General features: G+C 39.9%; 1 protein-coding gene across 3 annotated transcripts; it reads left to right on the forward strand.

The window, feature by feature from the left end:
- Positions 1–10: 10 nt before the first annotated feature.
- cpt1ab (carnitine palmitoyltransferase 1Ab (liver)) lies at positions 11–24269 on the forward strand. Of its 3 annotated transcripts, none has more exons than XM_032524321.1 (20): positions 65–109; positions 2450–2657; positions 6154–6318; positions 6673–6815; positions 7552–7723; positions 8377–8478; positions 9188–9325; positions 9469–9546; positions 11565–11672; positions 12960–13047; positions 15465–15660; positions 16303–16491; positions 16597–16702; positions 17024–17140; positions 18335–18499; positions 19642–19773; positions 19906–20058; positions 21686–21799; positions 22217–22309; positions 22409–24269. In XM_032524321.1, the coding sequence occupies exons 3-20, from the start codon at positions 6178–6180 to the stop codon at positions 22490–22492; spliced, it is 2319 nt and encodes a 772-aa protein (XP_032380212.1). In that variant the 5' UTR covers positions 65–109; positions 2450–2657; positions 6154–6177; the 3' UTR covers positions 22493–24269. The 3 variants fall into 3 exon arrangements, with proteins under 3 accessions (XP_032380213.1, XP_032380212.1, XP_032380214.1); XM_032524323.1 differs by lacking the exon at positions 12960–13047 and adding an exon at positions 13510–13594 and having other exon boundaries at positions 70–109; XM_032524322.1 differs by lacking the exon at positions 2450–2657 and having other exon boundaries at positions 11–109.
- The last annotated feature ends 594 nt before the right edge of the window (positions 24270–24863 follow it).

Consider the following 24863-nt stretch of genomic DNA (forward strand, 5'->3'; position numbering starts at 1 on the left):
CGCACGCGCACGAGCGACTGGCGGGAGGCTAGCATGGAGGCGAGTCTCAACTGAACAACGTTTTGAGCGTAGGTTTCCGTGTAATGTGGAGGAACTGACCCAAACGACGGTTAGCTATCATTTTTTATTACTATTATCTTACTTAAATATGAACAATTAGGGAGTTCGACTACTTCCTCCATATTTTGCATTGTTATCAAGCTGCAGTTTTGCTAGCTAATAAATTCCAAATACTAACGCGATAGTGAGTTAACATTAGTTGAATGATGCTTAGCTAACGCTAGCTCGTGTTAGCTTATTAGCTACATGTTATTTAGGCATTTAGTAAAGACCTAACGAGTTATTAACTTTAAAATAAATAGTTGCAGGAAAAGATAATCGAATGAATAAACTATGTGACACAAATGGCCACAGTGCGCCCTCTTTTGGATAAGCACTAGATATACAAGCAGTGGTGTAGTCAATGCTAATACGCAGGTATACACCGTATGTATACAAGAAAAGGTGTGTGTGTGTGTGTGGGTGGGTGTGTGTGTGTGGGGGGGGGGGGGGGGGGTGTGGCTGAGTAGACCATTGACATGTTAGTTCTTATAATTACGCTAAAGTAAGTTATGACAGTTGCCTAAATGTGTTGCATTGTTGTCAAATGATTTATAAAGTTATTCTAAGATAATAAATGGAGCTACATCTTAATCCGGCTACATTTAGAATTTAGCAATAATCTAGCTAACATTACCAGACATAGACAAGGCCTACTCTATTGGATGTGTTAACATTATGATATAAGGGGGTGGACACAATATGAAATATAAACATCTGTACAATTTATTAAAACATATTACAATTACCTGGAAAACTATTACCTTTTTATGCTGTTTTTCTTGATACATAAACCATATTGAATCATATTTGATGTATACCTTAACATATTAAAAAGGGAATAAACAACAAGGCAAATTAATGCTACAGTCAAGAACATGAGGATGGACTTGATGATGGCAGTGTAGAAGTGCACGTCATTGTCTTTGGCAGGTCGAACTTATTCAGCTTTAGCAGGAAGTACATCCTCTGTTGTGCCTTTTTTATGAGGGAGCCCAAGAAGCGGGTGGACTCTGGGGAGGCTGGGGTTGGTGGATGGGATTAAAGGGGATAGTATCAGGACTGTCCCATTGGGAGGTGGGGCTAGAGGGCTGGGGCTTGTGATGGATGGGTTCACATTGAATGGTGTCAGGACTTTCCTATTGTGTGTCAAAGCGCAAAGACTGGTTCAGTCAGTTTCACTTTATTGTCTCTATATGGGGGATGCAGAATGTTTGTCAATGAAACTTAACATGTGAGCAGAGCATTTGTTGCAAGGCTGTTGTGCAAGTGTTGCTCTTATAATGCTGACTCCCTCTATTGCAGGAACTGCACAACCTGAGATTATTGGATTTCTTGCAAACTGGGTTGCCTGACAATAGCTATACTTTAAAACACTGTTAAGTTGTCAACCATCAGATTTTGCCATGCAGTTTATACCGTGGTAGCACTCCCTATACTATCACTGACTGACTTTATTATGTCATTGTGGGAGATGTTTGTAGGATTTTTCCAGTATAACATTGCTGGATTAACCAAAAACAGACATGACCATTTGGTTATTTTAGCCCTAAACAGTTTCTTAATTTTGATATTTCTTAATTGAGATAGAAAAAAACATGATAGAGGATGTCATCCATATTTCTGGGGCTGCACAATAGGAGGAAAATATCTAATTGCATTTATATTGACTGATATTGTGATTGCAATATGATTCACGATATTGAAGGGAATGATCATGTTTGTGTTGTTGTTATCATTTTCATTGATATTAAATCTTAAAAATTAAAATGATTATAGTGTGATTTTTGCGAGGATTTCTACCAAACAAAATCTAAAGGATAGGATTTATAGGCCGGGATGTCTCAGCAGCACCACACTACTTCATTAAGAAAGGTTTGACATGTATTTTGCCTTTATTATTATATTGCACTAGTCCATATTGCGATTTCGATACAATTGTGATTAATTGTGTGGCAGTAGCTCAGTCCGCAGGGAGTTGGCTTGGGAACTGGAGGGTTGCTTGTGGTGGTGGACTGGTAGCTGGAGTGGTGCCAGTTCACCTCCTGGGCACTGCCTTGGTGCTTTTGAGCAAGGCACCAAACCCCTAACTACTATGGGCAGCCCCCTCACTATCCACTTAGTGCATGTATGACCATGTGTGTGTAATTCAGGAGTGTAAATTGTAATTTCCCCTTGTGGGACTAATAAAGGATACATTATTATTTGTATGATTTGATTTTGCAGATGTTCTTAATATTATGTCCATCCATCTGTACAATTTAACAACCTGGGTACATGGAGTACTGGGAACAGTGGCATGCTCTTGGTGTCTGTGACGTAATTTCCATTCGTTCAACATTTTCTACAGCACTATTCCACAAGATACCTCAGGAGGGCGCTGTTTCTACCAGGACGTGGTCTGCAGGCCACTTGACTAAAAAGGGGCCGGCTGTGTATACAAGTCTGTCCTCCCATTCATGCAGTGGGTAGCAGTCCCCGCCGAGTCGCCAGCCAGGCCGTGTCACATCCTCGCCAAAACAGAAAGCTCTGTTCTCTAATACGGTTGGAAAGGGTTGGTGAGTACTAGTTCTCCTTTTTAGTACGTATCTCAGCGTCGCCTTCATTCACTCTATCGGCAGTTTTGGAAAGAGCTGTGGATAGAAGACTGCAGGGGGTTTTGACAGGGAACAAAAATCCGAGAAGCTAAACAAAACCCATTTTGAAAGCTGTCGTTTTCTCAGTGCAGTTAACGTTACTGTTAGTGTGTTGCATTTCTCCATCGGCGCAGTGCCCAAATGCGGTGCGATGTTTACATGACGTACAGTAGCTTGTCTTACCTTCGCATTGAAATAACCGGGCGGCTGGGTGCTTCTTTGGCCTGTAGCATTCAGAAATGAAGTTTACAGGCAAAGCTTGACTCATGAAAGTCGAAACTTAACTGTCTGTCTTTACATTCACTTTGTCATTAACAGCAGGTTGTGGAAATATGTTGAAGAGGAATCTACTAAATATCAGCATTCAACATTTGAATCATCTGTTATGACTTTACTTTTTTGTATTGCGCTCGTTTATTGAACGATCAACGTAGGGGAGCACTGCTGCGTTGATCATAACGTGAATGTAGGCAAGAGTCCAAGTAAAGGTCATCCATTGACAACTACCTGGCAACTAAACAATACCTATATAGTTATTTTAATTCAATAATAATATAGTATAGTACGTCTGTGCCTATGATATGGGATAGTAGCAAAATAGAAATTTAGACAAGGTGTGTAAATGTCACCTGCCAGTGAAGGTCAGTGAAAGCTGATATGCCCTGGTGTCCTTTTTGTAACGGCATCATAAAAGTGGATAAAACACAGTTCGTTTATTTACATGTGACTGAAAGCGCAGGGTTATGTTATAAAACAAACAAAAATAAGTTAATAGTTTGTTGACACCGGGTGGTGCACACTAGTGACCCAGTTCCTCCTAGAGCACGTGGGCAGTATAATTGATGTAATACCAAAAATAAATGTGTCCCTAGTGTATTTGTCGGAAGTGAATTTGTGTGATTAGTATTTGAAGTGTTTAGTAATGGCAACTGGCAACAGTCTTAATGGGGTGTATGATGTGACGTTTGCGGTCAGAAGCATAACGCAGATACGCAGCGTTAAAGGGGGTTAGTTGACATGAGTGATTTACGCTAGACAATCATTCTTGCGTTATATCTACAAAAAATGGACTAACGCCAACAAGGCCTATACAGTAAAAAATAACACCAAACAAATGATGTGTTTTCGGTGGCTTCATTGTGACCACATTGGGGTATGCTGGTTTGCATAGGAGGATTTATGAGTAGCCTACGAGTGTTGCCAGTTTCATGTTTTACCTTGTATCTAAGCGGCGCAGCGCTGCGACCTTTCCCCTAGTTTCTGCAGCACAGGGTGGATCATGTGGTGTTGGAAAGTAGCTGGGGGAGGGGACTAGCTGCTAAAACACTGCTCTGTGGCTGGGCTCCTTCCGAGGACTACACCGCATAAGTCAATGGGACTGGAAACGTAGAAACGAAGCGACGTGTCCTGCTTTCAAAGTGCTTTTGTCGAATGAAATAAAAATGGACTCTGCAAAGAGTAAAAGCAAGAAGAGCTTTGCAGAGAAACGCTGCTGTAGTCTTAGCGAAAAGGAGAGTGAAAACCTAATGCTGCAAGGCATTACCATGACCAACAGGACTGTGAAACCACTGGTTTTACGATCAACGTAATCAACGGACAGTTTCATACTTTCCCAGTCTTTCAATGCAGTTACTATATGTTTTTTCTGGGTCTCTCAAACCATGCAAAATCCTGTTCGTTTTGTAGGTTTAAATCCCTCTCACATACATGTCTAGGCAAACCATCACTTATGTTAGGGTTATGATTTCATATCACGTCACATCCCACAAGAGGATGATAAGAATGATAACTTAAAAAAAAATATAAATGCATAGATATTTTAATGGATACAACAAGTCATTGGCTCACCCACATATCATTTAAAGTGGCACATTGTATTTAACGAAATTGCATAAGACATACATATATTGGAAATGTATTACACATATTGCCAAAACCTTCATAATGCTAACTGCCTTGCCTCATCTATTAAAAATACCAAGTTAATCTTTATATTAGAAGCCTTATTGCTTACCTAATTAAAAAGACAAGAAGTCTGCAGTATTAGATACCAGGTAAGACAAGTATTTACGAGACCAACTTGCCAAAATATGAGCCTTAGATCACACTCCGCTTTGATCCAGTTTATTTCCACGAGCTCCCATTATTGAGACGATTGTGTGTCAAGAAGTCTTATCTATTATGTAGTTGATTGTAGCAGTGCAAAGAATAGACATTGGTATGTTACTTTTGCATGCTTACAATTATTTACCGCTAAGCATTAACGTCATCATCATCAGAATACTTTAATGATCCCCTCAGAGAACTTGTATAGTCTCCCCGCTCACTTTTCAAATTAAAATAATTACATTCTAAAATTGCATCGTAACATTTTTTAAACATGTAATGGCTCCCTTACAATTTGCAAATATTAAATTAAAAGAAACTCCTTGTTTAAAATAAAATAGTTTGCCTTACTTTTACTATAAATAGGCAGCTCCCTTGTAGAAAAATAAAAGAGCCAACCAATTTAGTGATAAGTAACAGTGGCCCAACAGTCACCTTCCAGTGCATTCCTTTGGTGTCAGTTTGCAGGATGCAGTTTAGTTTATATAGTATATTGTATGTGTATAGTACCTATAAAAAAAACATGCACATGAAGCAGATTCATGAAGGACATCCTTCTTTTTTTAGTTCCCTATAAAGGATATGCAGCTTTTTTTTAAACATTAAAATTCTAATGGTTCAAAATTAGGACTGGGACGATATGCTTTTGTCCCAATTTGGTTCTTTCATGATACATGGGTGCCAATTTGTATAACTCTATTTATAAATACCCTTAAGTTTCAGTGCAGGCTCACATGTGACAGCTTTTAATAAAGGATCAAATCGGAAGACTACAGCCACATTTCCTCCTTGTTTTAAAATCCAATCTAGAGTGATCCGATCACAAGAGGACATGTCATGGACACTTGACACCTTTAGTGCTGTAACAGTTTTACCTTTAAACCTATATGCTTGTTCTTCTGAGTACGTCTGCAGTTATCCATCAAAGTCAGTATTAACTCTAGGTCAGTGTTGTTTTTCACATTCAAAAATAATCCTTTCCCAGTCAGTGACCGTTTTCCTCCAAAGAGTTCAAATTGATTTGGAAATGAGGCAACCTGCAGTTCTGTAGAAGAATAAAGATTACTGAGTTTGTAGAACTGTCACAGGAGCTGATCAATAAGAAAGGTATTTTGTATTGTTTACCAATTATTTACAGCCTCATTCAGATTTAAGGGTGTGGTGACTGTACATTGATGTTTGTTGGGATCCGATACTTCTTTAGTTTACCTGACTGTTTACCTAACTTTGTAATGAATTACCTATACCACCCACATTAACATAAACTGAGAAAAGACCTAATTGACCTACTTAAACTTTATTGAACCCTCAGTGACCCTGTAAGGTAGTAGCCACCATGGCAGAAGCTCACCAGGCGGTGGCCTTCCAGTTCACCGTTACCCCTGATGGTATTGATCTCCAGCTGTGCCACGAGGCTCTACGCCAGATCTACCTCTCTGGTCTCCACTCCTGGAAAAAAAGGTTCATTCGCTTCAAGGTGAGAGGTGCTAGACACATGGGAGAACAAAGTCCAGAGGGTTTCTGCATAGAATGTGGGGGTGTTTTTGAGCACAACACAAACAGCTAGCAGTGCCTGTAACCTTCCTGTCCATTCTTTGTGTCCTCGCCTTTGGCCTAGTTGACTGTTTACACACAATCACACTGAGTTACTCAAACCCAAACACCTGCTAGCAATTTCACACATTCCTCTTTGTTTACTTTCATTATTGATATCTCACGTAGGTCAGCAGGATCCAAGACCTTGTGTTATGAAATTGATGATTATGATTCTTTGCTTTCTGTGATTCTGTAATGACCTTTGTATCCTCCCATTTGGTTAACCATTCCACAGAATGGGGTAATGACTGGTGTGTACCCGGGCAGTCCTGCTGGCTTCATGGTAGTGGTTGTGTCCTACATGTCCTACAATAAATATAAACAGCTGGATCCCTCTCTGGGGTTGATTGCCAAACTGGGTCAACACATACCCATCAGGTAAGGCCAGTGATATGTGCCAATATATTTTTTTTCTATAAGCAGAACAAGAAAGCCAAAAACCAATACGGAACACCGTAAAACTGTATTTTTGTATAGACATGACCCCCATGTTAATTTGTTTACAAGATGGCCCAATTGTCGAGAGGAAGCCTCTGTTTCTCTAGTATCTCCTACAGTGGCAGCTCTAGGTGTGGTAACATATTAAAAACGGGTTGTATCTACATTTTTTCCACATTTTGTTCCAACTGTTCGTTCCAACTGTTCACCACACCTCATCTTCTTGTTTGCCAAAAATGTTGAACATGTTTAGTGATTTTATGACAACATTTCCTTACAATCTAAAGCTTTTAATTACTCTCTTATCAACTGCTGGGGTTTTCCTCTCAAGTCAAGGACGTTATTCATGAGGATGGTTTTTTTTTTTCCACACCCAGAAAAGTTCCACAGAACAAGCACATATCTTGTGTAAGGTTCAAACACCTTTTTAGTGCTTCATTGTTTCAAGCACTGTGGCTTTCTGGCCGCATAATATTCACTTTCTGTGTAAAAGTACTCATGGTAAAAACAACAGTTTGAAAAAGAATTGCTAATGCGCAAACATGCATGAAAAAAACGTCACTTGTGTGTAAAGGCCTTTCGATTTCTAGTCCCATGATCTATAATTTCCCATACTGTGAATAACAACTACTCTTAAATTGACCCCTTTTGTCTCCCCTTCTTTCTCTGTCCACAGTCGATACATGTCCACAGACAGCCAGAGGATAGTAGGAGGAGTTCTGGTGGGCACGGGCCTGTGGGTCACCATAATTATGGTTATGAGGAATGTCCTAAAGTGCCTGTTGTCATGGCATGGCTGGATGCAGGCTCGCCATGGTACTGTGTCCTGGTCTGTTCGACTGTGGATGGTGAGACAATGAATGTGCTCCTCTGTTCAGTTTGCTTTAGAGCAGATTCAGACAGGAATGTCTAGTGCCATTCTTTTCTCTATGACTGAAGAAAGAAGTGTTTGTCATAAGGAAGGCAGTCACAACTTTTGAGAGCCAGACCTATTAAAGGCAAGAGTTGGAACAAACATTTAATTAACTAATAGCTACACAATTCTTGCTAACAAGGGCTTAAATATGGCTTAATGGGCTTAATGAAACTGTAAAATGTACAGTGCTGAACTGCCTTTTAACTTATGATACCGTATAATTGCACGGATGCGCTTGTTTCACTTGCTAATTTCATTTTATTTAAGTTAATTAAAGCCTACTATGCATTGCTTTATGACATAGATTTTCTTTTGACGTAGGCCTGACTAGGCTAAATAATACTAAGTCAAACTTCAAGTGACTATACTGCATCAGAGATCCCATACCATAAGTACTACTTAAGTCCTTATGTCAACCCTCTGGTTACGTGTTTGCACTAGAGTGCGGATACCCTGACCTTGCCCGCCGGGACCCGATCACTCTAGTTTGCACTTTGTCTCATACCCTGAAGGTTTCCAAACATTAAATTGTAACTTTATCCTCTCACCTCACTTTTATCTGTATCTGTTTTATCTGATCTCCAGTTATTAGTGAAGGTCTTCTCTGGCAGGAAGCCAATGCTCTACAGTTTCCAGAACTCTTTGCCACGGCTACCTGTTCCCAGTATCAAGGACACCTGCAGAAGGGTAATTTTGTGTTTCCACCTGTAATGTTACATCCTGTTTGAACTGGGGCACATTGCTTATTGTCCCCAATGGTACAGTCTTCTTTTTTAAACTAATTAACCAATAAAGGTAAAAGCTATTTAATACTACTGAATTGCATACTCCGTCTGTCATGCTGCATAGTCGAGGGCTTCCTTTGTGCAAAAAATGTTACTCAACTTTGTGCCCCTAGTCAAATCTATTCAGATTTCAGTAAGATTTCAAAAACAAAGTAGTAAAATCTGGCATTTTAAATAAGATATACTTTTACATTACTTTACATGTCATTTAGCTGAAGCTTTTATCCAAAGCGACTTACAATTGCTGTATATCAGAGGTTGCACGTCTCTGGAGCAACTAGGGGTTAAATGTCTTGCTCAGAGACACATTGGTTAATGTATCGCAGGGGAATCAAACCCAGATCTCCCACACCAAAGGCATGTGTCATATCCACTGCGCCAAGCAGTGTAGATTTTGATTTGTGTCAATTCACACATTTCCCCAGGTCATGTTCTTTGTCCTTTGACTGTGTTGCCTGAGGCATAGTCGCTTAACCAACCAACCACTGCCTGCCTTGCTCCCTCTGCCTTATCTGTCAGGGGAGAAAGAAGAGATGACTAGTTTTTCTGGGCTCTCTACGCCGATGACCCTTTGCTTCACTCTTTGTGACTATGTATCTTTGTGTTGACAGTACCTGGAGTCAGTGCGCCCACTGATGGATGATGAGAAGTATGAACGGATGGAGGGCTTGACTAAAGACTTTGAGAAGAACCTGGGACCCAGATTGCAGTGGTACCTCAAACTCAAGTCCTGGTGGGCCTCCAACTACGTGAGTTAGAAAGAATTCCTCTCCCTTTCTCTCTTCTCTGCTCTTTTGTCAAAGTTTTGGACACTGTCCCAGAACTTAAATCAGCGTGCCTAATAATGTCAACCTCTTTTCCTTTCTCCTCTTCCTCTTTCTGTGTTACACAGGTCAGTGACTGGTGGGAAGAGTATATTTACCTTCGAGGCCGTGGGCCCATCATGGTAAACAGCAACTATTATGCCATGGTAAGACGTCTCCGCTTGTGTATTTGTTAGCAATGAGTTGTTTAAAGATTAAGCATTAATGGAACACGCAACCATTTGTTGACATAGGGCTCATCACGGTCTCCCCTAGCTGTAGATAGGTGGGCCAACGCGTTTTTTGTCTCAGTGGATGCATGTTTTAGTCCGGTGCAACACCGGCAGCGCCGCCGCTAGTTAGCTTAGCAGAGTGAATGGAATCCTATGTTGCCAGTAAGCATGTTGTGAGTAAAAGTGAGTCAACAAAAAAAACAACAGCCTAATTACTTCTTGTGGCTTGTGTATTCACAATGAGTACAAATAGCAATGCATGCAGATTAAGACTAGATTTCCTAAACAGATATTGATTTGGGACTATATTGGGTGGAAGCACAGCCAAAGCGCTGCTACATGGTGCCGAGATATCCCGCAGCAACTCTGTTTGAGTACATGTCTAATATGGGTCGATACATCATGTTTACAGTAATTACTTACTCTGTGGACAGCTGTTTATTGGGTCCATTTGGTGTTTTTCCCAGTTGACTATATCACACCGGGAAAAAAAAAAAAAGTCAAGGACTGCAGGATGCCTCACGCCCTCGGGCTGTTGAGTGATCGCTACCTCCTCCTCCTCTTGTTCTATTTTCAAAGCATGCAGCTTTTTTTTCTGAAAACTCTGGTTCATAGAGGTATGTTTCTGGATCTGGACTGTCTGAGAAGTAATCCTCTTCGTCTCTCACAAAATCCTCCATGTTCATGGCCATTCACTGTCTACTGTAGGAAAAGTAGCCAGCTATTCACACTGGGTATGTTGACGAAAGTTAGGGGGTTTAAGGTGCTGCGGGATCTCTGTGCCCATTGAGACAAAAAATGTGTTCTACAGCTAGGGGAGAGCGTGATAAGCCCTATTTCAACAAACAGTGGCATATTCCTTTAAGCATCTCCGTGTATGTTGTGATTTATTTTCTTAAAGTGTGTGTTTAGTAGTTTATTTTTAGACACCAGACTTGATTCCAAAACCTTTCAATACTTTTGTGTGACACATTTGCAGCTCTGTATCTGTACTAGTATTTTAATGGTGTACGACTAGTCATCTTGCATGTGACAGTTGTACACAGTTGGGTAGCAAATAGTTTTCTATGTAAGGTAGGGACACGCAGTTGGCGGCATAGACCCCATGCATCTGTGTCTATGGGGAACTCATTACAAGTACAGTCTTACAGTCTTGAGATTTTCAGCATCTTGGCTGGCAAAGCTACAATCACTGGTTTACAATGTGTCTTTACTTTTACTTGTGGGCATGTTGCTCCAATTCTGGATCAGATTTGTGATCATGGACCTAGTGTACTCAACGTAAAAAAAACTATCCAACACTGAGGGTCTATAAAAGGGACTCAAACCCACAGCTCCCTCTGTATGTTTCTGCCTGAATGAGTAAGTAAGCAGGACAATATAATTAATAATTAATAATACAATAGGGCAGGCATGAGTCGCTGCTCCTAGAGACAAACACTTAACTTTGTGACCACTAGCACAACTTTGGTTTAGTGCACATCATTTTTTTAAAATAAAAACATTGATTTACATATCACACAACTATTTAGCAACAGGTGAAAATAGGGGCCAGGTTTCGCGACTTTGGCTATATTGAACGCGTAGTGTATGCAGACCGTTAGTGGAGCGAATGTGCGGGCCACCCCCTCAAAACAATGTTAGGGAAAACACTGCACAAAAATGGATGTGCTTTTGCTTATAATGCCATAATCACAAAAATGCCACTCTCAAAAAGCGGTAGACATGGTATGGGAGCAGTGGAACAACAGTCAGCATGCTTCAAAATAGCAGGTTGTGATAGCTACAATGTGTTTATACGGTCCTTGACCAAACTAACAAATAATCAATCATTGTGTTCAGGGTACTCTTCTGTGTACAAGTCACGTGTTAGCCTTTTGGTTTTTCAGGACGGTGTAACATTTTGGATAAAATGGGAGTTATGTATTAATATTAATTTTTTTTTTTTCCAGGATTTCCTGTATGTGTACCCCACCTCCAACCAGGCTGCCAGGGCAGGCAATGCAATCCATGCTATCATGCTCTACAGGAGAAAACTGGACAGAGCTCAGATCAAACCAGTGAGTATAGTGTTACGATGGGTGCAGGGAATGAGGACCAAAATGCAGGGATAAAGCAGGCAGGCATATAGGAGGAGGTAAATGTCCAGTTTTTATTGACAGAAACAACAAATGTCCAAACAAACACAGAATCAGTGAATGCAAAACAAAGTCCCAAAATGCAAAAGTACCAAAAGGTCCAGGGGAAAAAGGAAAGGCAAAAACCGAGAACAACGTTAGGGAAAAACTCATGGGGATAAAGAGGCCACAGGTACGGAAAAAAAAGAAACTGCAGCGGGAACACACACAGAAAGTACGCAGACTGAGTAACAGCAAGACACAAAACGATCTGACAAGAGACAAAGGGAACACAGGTGAAATACAAGAGGTAATGGGGAAGAGGTGATATATCAGGTGAATCATATTAGGGCGGGGTCTCAATTAGAGAGACAAGAAGTAAAACTAGAGACAAGACAGAGACCAGACTTCAAAATAAAACAGGAAACAGAACACACAGACACCCACAGGGGAACACAAGACAGGAACAGCAACACAAGACCAGGGAGAAAACCAAGACACAAACACGAGAAGACAAGACAGAACCAAAAAACCAAAGAAGGAGGAAAATAAAACAAAGCAAGCACCCAAATCATAACATATAGAGCTCCTCTGTTCCTTACACACTGGGATAAAACTACATTATTACATTATTGGCCATATCAATAGCTTATGTTAATGTTTCACTTTCTCATTTATGATTTATTGATCAGTAGCTCTTATCTCAATGGGTTTGTCTTTTAAGTTTACAATAAGAGCTGCTTATCTTTCACAACCTTTTCATGTGTACTCTTAAAGTAAGTTTGTTATCTCACCAATAATTATGTAAATACTTGATATTATCCACAGCTCACTGTGTCTAACTTTGACTTTGGAATAAGCCGTTTACTGTGCTTTTTGCTTCTTTTTATGTAGAGCGAAATCAAAAGCAATTTCTTAAGGCTTACTAGTGAATAAGGCTTAACGATTGCTGATGATTTGACGACATGTGTGACATCTTTTCCTGCTCGTCTCTCAGTCTCTTTTTTGTTTACCAACCTGCATGATGCTTAAGTGCAAATTCGTTTTTACATTTGCACCCTCCTAACAAACATTCTACAAAATGTTGCAAAAATAAACACTGTCCTAATGCAAAGATCGATTGTATGCTTTTGTACACACACCGATGCATTAGCTCGCTCTATAACACACTCACATTGGATTGTCTCTGTTTTACTGTTTTGTCCCTTCGCCGTGTCGGATGTGCGTTAGACATACTTGCTGGATAACAGGATTCCTCTGTGTTCGGCTCAATGGGAGCAGATGTTTAACACCACCCGCGTTCCTGGTTTGGAGACAGGTAAGAGGAGGGCACATCTCCGCCATGCCCTCTGAACCCCTACCTTGTTACCCTAGCTATTGCCCCTGCAATAGCAATTGGAAACCCTAACTACTAGACTCATTCTCAACAGCACAGCCCTGAATCAATCTTACTTCTCATTGGCTTTTGTCAGTTTCATTTTAGGCAATTGGGAGAAATAAATATTTAAATTTGTGAAGTGTACATATGTACAACATCTACATTTTAGTACAAATTCTGCTGCATACATCAGGGCTCTGCTGGTGGCATTGAGACAGCAGTTTTTGGACCCTGCTCTTTCCCTGGCAGCCTTCTCGGGTACCTTCTCCGATCCTCATTGCTCCCCCTTCCACTTCATCCATGCTCTTGTCCGTGTAGGTGTGCGTCTCCTGCCGCTCTCTGGGATTTTAGTGAATTAGTTTGTCATCTTTGTGTGTTTGACTCTCCCCTTTTGCTTTTCAGCTCATGCTCCAAAACACTATTCCCATGTGCTCAGCCCAATACGAGCAAATGTTCAACAGCAGTCGTGTCCCAGGTGTAGACACAGGTAGAGTCTTTAGCAGTGCCGCCTCCTCTACACTACTCTTACTGTACTTCTCCTTGGGACACTTGTCCATGTGTTTTGAATTAGAACTAATATGACCTCCATGAATAATTAATGCATGTGTGAAGGTCTATGCACATCGAAGGACTACTTTGCATGTAACTAAACAGCGATAATGTTTAAGACCTGGAAATGGTAAAAGAATTAGGCTGGCATGAAAGCTTAAAAAAATAATCATAAACATATTTATAAAGGATATGCATTGGTAATATTTTATATACATGGAGTTTGAAAAATTATATTATACTACTATCACTTTAACTCTAATTGGTTTGTGCCGTTTCTTTTGTTGTCTAAAATAAATAAATGACTTCTGAGGGGCAGGAGTTTCATGAAATGCTTTTTAAAAGCAACATTAACAGGAATTGTGTTAAAATGTGGGATTAAACGCTGTTGTCCAGTCATAGAACAAAAATGATTTGTAACCTGCACGGTCCGTGTGGAAAGGACTTCTAATGCAAAATTTAACACTCAGTCCTATAAGCAAGACGAGAACCCCTTCCGTAAAAGAGATTAAACCCTTAAGACAAAGATGAGCTGTCATGCAGACTAATTTATCTCCGAAATGAAATAAATAGAAATGTATAAGAAAAAAAAGTGTAACAGACTACTTTTGAATGAAATAGAAGTGATACATTTACAGATAAAATAATATTTTTTTTATAATAATAATAAAATACAAACAGTCCACCTGCCAGGCTGTAATTAGTCTGGCTTAACAGATGTCATTTGCTGGGATGTCCCTCTATCTCCACTGTTTATTTTGCAAGGTTGTCTGCTTCTTGGGCTTAGCGGCGCCCAGTAAAGTGGTGGTTGATTTGAAGAAATACAAAACAAGTCAGAGCGTTTTGTCCCCTAACCCAGAATAGATAACACAGACCATACTCCAGAGCTCTAGAGATAGATCTGGCGGTGAGAGACTCGGACGTTGTAGGTAAATTAAGCGTTTTTGGAGAAAGAAAGATAGGTAATTATCCTTGTAATATGGAAGATGTTTCTTTAAAAAAAAAAGTATTCCTTAAAACTATTTTCTTATTGATGTTTCTAAACCCAGTTATTTTAAATAAAGGGCTCTCAGTGGTCAGTCCCCATATTCATATTGGCATTGCTGGAGGTGGACGCCAAGTATTACCTGGATGTGAGGCGGTGGTTGTTCTTGTGGTTGGTCCTAGTGTAAGTGTTTGCTCCTTTGTCTTGTCTGTAACAGGGACAATGCTTGTTCAAACACCATGTGCATCACCAAAACAATATTGTAAGTTTGCATCAGAAGCTTTTGAATTGGTTTCTCCTGGTTGTGCTAAGTGCTGTTCAAACAAACATTGTCTCAATTCATTGTATTACAAACCACCACCACCCTGTTCCTAAATTACTTTCCCTTTTCATCTCACTTCCCGCACTTCCCATTTCAAGCTGCTTTAGTTTTTGAACTGGACAGTAGTTCCTCTCATTATGTCATCATAATTTTGAATTGAGTTGGTTTACTTCAAATTTTCAAATTAATATAAGAAGGATATTCGCCAAAATAAAAGAACTAGCCATCCAAAAAGTATTTTTTTGCTCTTAGCAAAAATCTGCAGATGTTGTTGATATTACATCATTTCACCTCTGGGACCAAAATCTGGTTACTAACACCTGTATTGTTCCCAGAATGAAATGCTGTGATATCCATACTCCATTCAAACTGCTGCCTTCTTTTTGAGATTTTAATTATAGACAATTTTAAATTTAAGATGCAACAAGATACATCTATTCTTCCTTATTATTTCTGTGTTCCTCTTATTGGCTCTCCTTACCATTGGTTCTTCTCTCCCAGACACCCTTCAGCACGTGAACGAAAGCAAACACATAGCTGTGTACCATAAGGGTCGTTTCTTCAAAGTGTGGATGTTTTATGATGGACGGCTACTGTTGCCACGGGAGATAGAGCAGCAGATGGAGAGGATCTTGGCCGACCAGTCGGAGCCATTGCCAGGAGAGGAGAAGCTCGCCGCACTTACTGCAGGGGAAAGGTGGGTGGCATTACAGAGCCAGCTACAGCCAGTATTGTTTAGGCCACACAGTTTAGGCTGTATTTTTGCACAACAGGAAGGGAAGAAACACCGTACGTAGATTGACATTTATGGCAATGATATGTTCCAGGGTTGATAAAGTGGGATAATTTGCATTCTACAATGATACAGTGGTAGCATACTGAAAACATACAGTCATAGATAAAGGTTAATAGTCCGTTGGAAGGAGTCAGAACTGACTATTAACAACCATTATTGCAATTTTGAGGCCGATATTAATATTGGGATAACAGTATATTGTCTGATATTCAGCTTTTAAAATTAACATATACCATAATTTATTAAATAAGGATCACTTAAATTTGATACTTAAGAATTGTACCTAAGATATATACTGAGCAGGACGTTTTGCTGTTGAAAAATAAACATAAAACACTTTTTATTGTCCTCAAACATGTTGTATCTATACTATAATGCTACACTATACTATAAGGCTAGGAAAGGCTGTGGCAATGACCACAAAAAAGCAAAGTAAAAGTACTGAGGAAAAACTTGTAAGCACTAGTTACTAGTAGGCTTGACTCCTGTAAGACATTTCCTGAGACCTAATGGGGAAGAAAAGTTTAATGTGACATTCTGCAGGACACCATGGGCCAAAGCTCGTGAAACCTACTTTGCCCGAGGTAAGAACAAGCAATCACTGGACGCCATTGAAAAGGCAGCCTTCTGTGTCACCCTCGATGACACCGAGCAGTGCTACGATACAGACAACCCAGTCAAGTCTCTGGACAGCTATGCCAAGTCCCTCCTCCATGGAAAGTGCTACGACAGGTGGGACAGCTAAACTTGATGTATTTCATTTCTGATTATTAAAGAGTTTGTCGGGTGAGTTCATATATAAATAAACTGAAGGTGTTTATTTTTTTTCTCATTCAGGTGGTTTGATAAAACCTTTAACCTGATCGTTTTCAAGAATGGCACCATGGGTCTGAACGCAGAGCATTCCTGGGCAGATGCTCCAATCGTTGGCCATCTGTGGGAGGTTCGTCACTGTCGCTTTCATCCAATAACTTCCCCTTTTTTGTTGTTGTAGTAAGCTATTAATTAAATCATGAGAAATAAATCTCAGTTTAACTTTGAGTTTTATCGGGAGAAAGAATAGATTTTTGGTTTTAAATGAAAACAAGGAATGTATTTAACTACAGAAGCTCAACAATCTGAACTAATACAACAGAATGGTGGGGGGGGATTTATTTTCTGATTGATATGATGGTTGTACATCAAAGCTTTTAAGACCAAAATGTAAAAAATCATGTGTTCTTTAACTGAGTTATTCATGGTAAAACTTGACTTTTTGTTTCAGCATGTTCTTTCCATGGACCCTATAAAGTTGGGATATAATGAGGATGGTCACTGCCGTGGGGAGCCTCACCCCAACCTGCCAGGTCCTCTAAAGCTGTCATGGGACATCCCTGCTGAGGTAAGGGCTAGGTTAAACGTTAAAACATGGGGATTACTACGCACACTGTCATACAGTCTTTCCTGGAAGACATTCATAGTATTGTGTTGCACTTGTTTCAAAAGTGAAGTTAATAATGAAAAGAGAGAGGGAGAGAAGTTCCAACCCTGCTTACTTCCTCACCTCTGCACAGCTGGTCAATCAGTGTGTGAAGTGGGTGTGAATTTCGAATCGTTGGCTCTGGTAAGCAGACGGATTCTGTGTAAGGGGGGTTCACAATGCTGTTAGACCACCTGAAGAGCACATCTGATAAAGCATACTAATAGTTTAAGACTGCTTGAGCATCTCATACATTGGGCTAATACCAGAGATTAGATTTTCATAGGCCTTGGCTTCCCTCTGCTGGTAGCTTGAACTATGTGCACTAGTGTTGGATTTTATTATTATTATTAATATTGTTTAAAGATCCCTTGGCATGAACATTTTATTTTGAGGTTTTTTTAACATTAATATGCGTTCCCCCAACCTGCCTACGGTCCCCCGGTGGATAGAAATGGTGATAGGTGTAAACTGAGCCCTGGGTATCCTGATGAGGTCTTAAGGGGCAAGGTTACCTCCCCTTTTTCTGCTTGGCCTGCCCAGAGAAGTTGGCCCACCCATCAGAGAAAGACATCATGGCACAGAAATGGACATACTAAGGAAAGCTCATTGTGGGACTGGCTCGTCCGGCTGTAATTCTGCACCAAGGCTGAATTTTGGGAAAGAGACTTCAGATACAGTATTAGGGACCACTAAGGTCTATATAAAAGAGACTTCAGATACAGTATTAGGGGACCACTAAGGTCTATATAACAGAGACTTCAGATACAGAATTAGGGGACCACTAAGGTCTATATAAAAGAGACTTCAGATACAGTATTAGGGGACCACTAAGGTCTATCTAAAAGAGACTTCAGATACAGTATTAGGGGACCACTAAGGTCTATATAAAAGCATCCAAAGGGCACCATGTCATGGGACCTTTAATTGAAATAAAAGAACATGACAGTGCAACAACTGGTTTTGAGCCTAACAAGTAATACTTGTCCTACCAGTACCACTAATATACATGTTATTAATCTGGGATTTATTAATTGTTGTGTTTTATAAGTATGTTGTCAGCCATGCCATGCGGCATCACTTTGGTCTAACATATGACTCCGTCATGTCCTCTAGTGCCAGGAGGTCATCGAGAGCTCTCTGACATTAGCCAGAACTCTGGCTGATGACGTGGATTCTCACATTTTCCCCTTCAAAGACTTTGGCAAGGGTCTGATAAAGAAGTGCCGCACCAGTCCTGATGCCTTTATCCAGATCGCCCTACAGCTGGCCCAATACAGGGTATGTACAAACATCTCACTGGTTTTTAAGCAAAGTGGTATGACTTAATAACATTTGTAAACATTAATTTACAGTAACTGTTATTTAGTGGCCTTTGCATTTTAAGATTATAATTATAATTATAGTGTTTACAGTCCTGTGACGTTTCTCTGAAATTTCAGCAGAGGGCAGTCTCGACTTGCTAACCAACATGTCACTGAAGACTGTGAAACATTGTCAATGAATGATTTAATTTGTTCAGCTTTAGTTAATTTGATAATACAATACACAGCACAAACACATGTGAAGGAGGCAATAATCTAATGTCTTTGTAAAGTTTACACTTGTTGATGATTGGCATTTAGCTTCAGACGATTGCCTTGGATAGGGACCTATTGGTAATGGGAGTTTAGTTATGTTATTGCAGTGTTTCCCACACATACCACCCTCTGTGCACACAGCGTCTTTCTCCATGAACACAGTGTTGCCAACTTAGCGACACTAGATTTAGAAATTTTACAAAACCCCCTTAGCGACTTCTTTTTCACAAAAGCAACTAGCGACAAATCTGGCAACTTTCTGTAAAAAAGTCACCAGTATTGTCCAGCAAGCGTGCAAGGTATTTCTCTCCTGCGGCTGCCAAAACAGTCACCTCTCTCTGAATCTGTTTTGTGAGGAGCAGCCCCTCCCCTCCAAGTGTGCGCAGGCAGGCAGGTAGAAAGGGGAGAAGGGCATGGTGTGGGGGACGTTGTAGGTAGGAGAGACGGCGGGACGCGACGCAGCTTTCTTTGAGAATTCTTCATTGATCCTTTTCCCTCCTTTTTTAGAATTTTATTTTTTGATTTAATTAGGTAATAATTATAAGGTAAATTCCTGTATTGAATTGTGATCATTTGGCTAAAGATTTCTATTTCTTTCTATCTACCTTGCTGACACAACCTCTAAGCTTTTTGCAAATGATTGCATAATGATGTCACAAATATGCAATATTTTCCCTTGCGCCACAAATTGCTTTCTAATATTGGGGAAACCCTGTATTGATATGGTCTTCTTGATGTTTTTAATAGGTATATTCAATGCCTTTTTGTATTATCAACATCTACTCTGAACTCATTAATAATTTGTAAAACTTTTTAATGCTAATCCATACTGTGTCTTAACAGGACAAAGGCAAGTTCTGCCTGACATACGAAGCCTCCATGACACGTTTGTTCCGTGAGGGCCGAACAGAAACTGTGCGCTCCTGCACCATGGAGACTTGTGCCTTTGTTCGTGCCATGATGAGAGACGAGACAGTAAGGCCCCCCTCCCCATCTGATTACAGTGCTTACCCCTACTGTAGCTTCCTGATTGTCAATCCAGAATGCAGATCGTGCTCTTCATTAGTTTGTCAGGGTTTTCTTTTATCTCTTTCTTGTTCATTTCAGAGAGAAGAGCGTCTCAGGTTGCTCAAGGTGGCTGCAGAGAAGCACCAAAACATGTACCGCCTGGCAATGACAGGAGACGGTATCGATCGCCACCTTTTCTGTCTCTATGTAGTTTCCAAATACCTGGGAGAAGACTCACCCTTCCTCAAGGAGGTACGCAATGCTGTTGAAAATCATTGTGAGATTTCTGCTCTTAAAGCTGGAACAATGGCTCTTGTAAATTGCCACCAATGTGATATCGTCTATGTGAATCAGCACAGACCACGGTTTATATTCTCATTTATTTACAACAACAAACAAAGTGGCAAGGATTACCTATTTTTGTTTAAAGTGGCTACATGTAGCTGTTAGTTTGTGCAGTAGTGTTTTTACCACACCTGCTGTTGTAAAGGTCTTTTCTTTATTATTCTGTATTACCCACTGTAGATCTGAGAAAGCGTTATTGGGAGGTCATATAGTCGCAATGAATGTTTTGCTCAACTAGAAAATCATTAATTTACAATAAAAAAATAAGTTACAGATGCATTGATGCATTTCAAGTTTTGCATACGGTAACTTAGCCTACTTTGGATGTATTGTGACCTAAACCGCGTACCGTTACTGTCACTGTGTCACGAGCCAAAGCATTGAGAGATTGTTGTAGCAACCAACGTCATAATAACTTTGATTGATCTAGTGCATTTCATGAAAGCCAAGGACGCTTTACATAAGTAACGTTACAGGGGGACAAGGAAAAAGAAAATAGTAGGAGAACACTAACACGGACTAAAAGGAAAACATCCGTGCGAAATGGAAGAGGGACGTAATTTAATGTTGGCTACTGACGTACAACCTCATCGCTCACCATTAAGTTATTTTATGAATGAAATGGACCTCTGATATATACCTGAGGGCCATTTTAATCATTTACAATCCCTTGATTGTCTCTATCTGTTAAAGCCCGCCAAGGTTGACTCACTTTATTGCCCGTTTTCTTTCACTTTCTCTTTTAGCTTATAGTCTTTGTTTAATTTAATTATTTCCTGTGATGACCCTGCCCCAGTATCAGCCATAACTTCAACAGATAACTTCTAAAATGAGATTAAAATACCTATATAAAGAAATCTCATACTTACCTGGCTCCGCTGGCATACGCTAACACAGGGTTTTCCCATGTTACAAAGAAATGTGTGACCCATCAGAATGCGTGCTCTGTAGCGCTGTTCTACCTGCCGTAAATCATTCCAGGGCATATTCCTTACTAAAAACTATATTAAAAAAGGTGTTCTTTTTACCGTTAGTCCTGTTTGCTGTTAGAGGTCATTTGAGAAAAATAACGGAGCTTCAGAAACATTAAAAAGCTACATATAGTCACTTTTAGCTTCCCTTCTAATTAAACTGGCTCATGAAGTTAACAGGCACATGCAATTATCTCAAATTAGGCTTCTACTTTCTTTTCTCTGGTAAAAGTAAGTGTGGCTCCGTATACATCCTGTATTATACAGTACCATAGTAACAAATCTTAAAGTAGCTATATTATTTAACTCAAGCAATAGAATGAAAAAGCACATTTCTCCACCTTCACCTCACAGATAGATAGATCCAGCTCATGTTACATAAAACATGCTACGGATTGGGATTCTGATTCTGGCCTTCCCTCAATGACTTTCTGCTGAGTATCTCAAAAGTCTCAACGAAATGCATCTACATCACGCTAGAAAAGCATTGTTGCCTGGCTTGAGAACACAGCGTGAGTTCGGTTTGACCGGTGAAGTAATTGTATGTCTCCTTTTATGTTTAGGTCCTGTCTGAGCCGTGGAGGCTGTCCACCAGTCAGACGCCCATGCAGCAGGTTGAACTGTTCGATCTGGTCAGACACCCCGAGTTGGTGTCCTCCGGAGGGGGATTTGGTCCAGTAAGTTATCAATCCGACATTTGTTGTGCAGTCATTCTGCAATTGGAAAACACTAAGTCGTGCAATTAGTGTCCTTTATGCATGGAAACACATTTGTTTCATCAAATCCCACTTTCTGGAAATATAATTTGAAAATAGTGAGACAGTTCTTGAGGTAACATGTCGGTCGTCAGACACCACCTACCAAGAGCCCGGGTCTGTCCCAGGTTTCTGCCTAAAAGGAGTTTTTCCTCACCACTGTCGCGCTGTTGTTTGCTCTGGAGGAGACTACTAGAACTGTTGGGTCCTTGTAAGTTCTGGAGTGTGGTCTAGACCTGCTCTATCTGTAAAGTGTCTCGAGATCACTCTTGTTATGAATTGATACTCTAAATAAAATTGAATTGAATTGAATTTCTCTTTTTCTCTTGTGTCCTAAAGGTGGCTGATGATGGTTATGGTGTCTCCTACATTATTGTTGGCGAGAACCTCATCAACTTCCACATCTCCAGCAAACATTCAAGCCCAGAAACAGTAAGTTCAGTTCCATTGCCAATTTGGATTCTTCTATTCTATTTGATTACTTGAAGAGACTTGTTAAAAGCCTTCTTCCCCTCTTTTGCTTTATTTTAGGACTCCCATCGTTTTGGCAGCAACATCAGACAGGCCATGCTTGACATCCTGGATCTCTTCCAGCTCGACAAGAAAACCAAGTGATTGTCCTCTCCATGGGTATATTAAACATAAAAAGTTGTTTTCAGCGAGAAACGTATTTGTCCTCAAGCTTGTACAGAATCAAATATTGGACTTTGGGGTATTTAAGGTTAATTGTTACGGAAATTACAGAAATAAGGGTGATTGATAGGAATTTGTCACTATATTTGTGAGGCGTTCATGTGTACTGTATATCATAAGCAAGGGGAGATTCTGGTGTTATTGGGTACAGGTAGTGCACAGATCAAAGTTTTTATTCACAGGACTGTTTCAAGGGTGCCTCAGTGACCCGCTTACACAAAAAAGGACAGAAAGGGAAGAGGAAAATGAAAGATCTAGTCTGATATCAAGTCTGTATCACCACATTAAGAGACATTTCAGCTAAAGGATTGTTCAGTAGCGTCATGCAATATTTGACTCACATTTTAAGTTGAGAGATGGAGCAATATTTTTACTAGTTTTTGTCCCAATTTTGAAAATCCTATGACTTCTTTTAGTTTTTTTTTTGGCTTCTTCTGGTCTTTCCAATTGCAGCACCTGACTCATGTGTAACTAGCCAAAGCAGCAAACATGAAGTTTAATATCATCAACAAATTGGCATTTTGCTTTTTATTAATTTTATATGGCTCGGCCTAAGCACTAGGTCTGATTTGCTAGGCTAAACTATTGTCTCCAGTAATCTTTTACCTATGGAGCCAGCTGATCTATGAATATATGAATAACAAATATTCAGCTTTGAAGTGGAAAATGTATCCGTGTGATCCTGGATACGGACACAGAAAACTAAGGAGCCACTTTCTAATCAATAGATCAACATTGCCACAATACAGAATGTCGATATTGCGGCAATATTGTGCAGTACATATTGCATATGTACTGCAGTACATATACAATATAATTTACACCGAGGAGTCTCGGGGCCGACAGATCATTTTGTACGTGTTTGTCGTTTTCATACTCAGGTTTTGCTAACTTGGCCTAGTATTGTAGGGTATCGGAAGATTAGCGCTTATGTCGCCGTGCACATGTGCAACAGTAGAAGAAATTGAAATGCAGAACAATGCCTTGTGATCCCGATGAGCTGGTTGGGGGTGTAACAGTAAAGGTTTTCAGTGAAAGTATGGCAGTGCGAAGCTGACAGTGACCTTTGTTATGTTACTTGTGTTTAAAAAAAAAAAAATGGGTCAACTGTACTTATAACTCTGTTATGCACTCCGCGACTGGTCCTTTAGTTCAAACTAACCAATTCCTAGCTCCATCGGCAGCCTTTTATCAGATCAAGATGGATTGTAAACTTTTTATGAGCAAAGAAGTTGTCAGTTACAGGCATAGAGGCATTTTAACTGTCAATATGAGGTGCAGTATAGTAGTAAATAGTTTTTCTGAGAGTAATGCTTAGGAAGTCCAGATATAGAAGGGTTGTCACATAGGAATCCATTTCCGAAATGTATACGTGTGAGTTCATTATATTATTTATTTTTTTCTCCATGTTTTAACCTCTATTCACAAAACAGACATGCATATTTACCAGCTGATTGTGGCTAACGATGAGCAAAATGCCTCCTTTTTTTGAAATGACTGTGTCATCGCTTGATATCACAGACTTTGCCAGTATGTTGTAGTTGAATGACCTCTTATCTCAGTAGACCTCATGTTTACACTGCTGCATGGTTTTTGAAGATGAAGCTGTATATGTTTGCCTTTTAATTTAAAGATGGTGTAAAAAGGCAGGCAGCTGATATACCAAAATGAGTTTTAACAATAAAGTGAATGTCCGACAGCTGAGTATGCCTCTGAGTATGTCATATCTTAATTAACATCGGTTCTTTTTTCATAACTTCAGGTGAACTTCACTGAACCAAACTTTTAAGCTCCTTTTATTTCCTGCATTCTGATACAATTTAATGCAGCAATTTATGGTGGAAACGTATTGATTAATGTTAAAGGTCCCTTGGCATGGAAATGTCACTTTGAGTTTTTTTACCATTAATATGCGTTCCCGTCAGCCTAACTATGGTCCCCCAGTGGCTAGAAATGGTGATAGGTGTAAACCTCATAAAGGGCAAGAAAATCCCATTGTGGGACTGGGTCTAGTGGCTGTGATTCTGCACCAAGGCTGAATTTTGGGAAAGAGACTTCAGATACAGTATTAGGGACCACTAAGGCCTATATAAAAGAGACTTCAGATACAGTATTAGGGGACCACTAAGGCCTATATAAAAGAGACTTCAGATACAGTATTAGGGGACCACTAAGGTCTATATAAAAGAGACTTCAGATACAGTATTAGGGGACCACTAAGGTCTATATAAAAATGACTTCAGATACAGTATTAGGGGACCTCTAAGATCTATATAAAAGAGACTTGCAGATA

Source organism: Etheostoma spectabile, chromosome 8, assembly GCF_008692095.1.
Source record: "Etheostoma spectabile isolate EspeVRDwgs_2016 chromosome 8, UIUC_Espe_1.0, whole genome shotgun sequence".
Classification (NCBI taxonomy): Eukaryota; Metazoa; Chordata; class Actinopteri; order Perciformes; family Percidae; genus Etheostoma; species Etheostoma spectabile.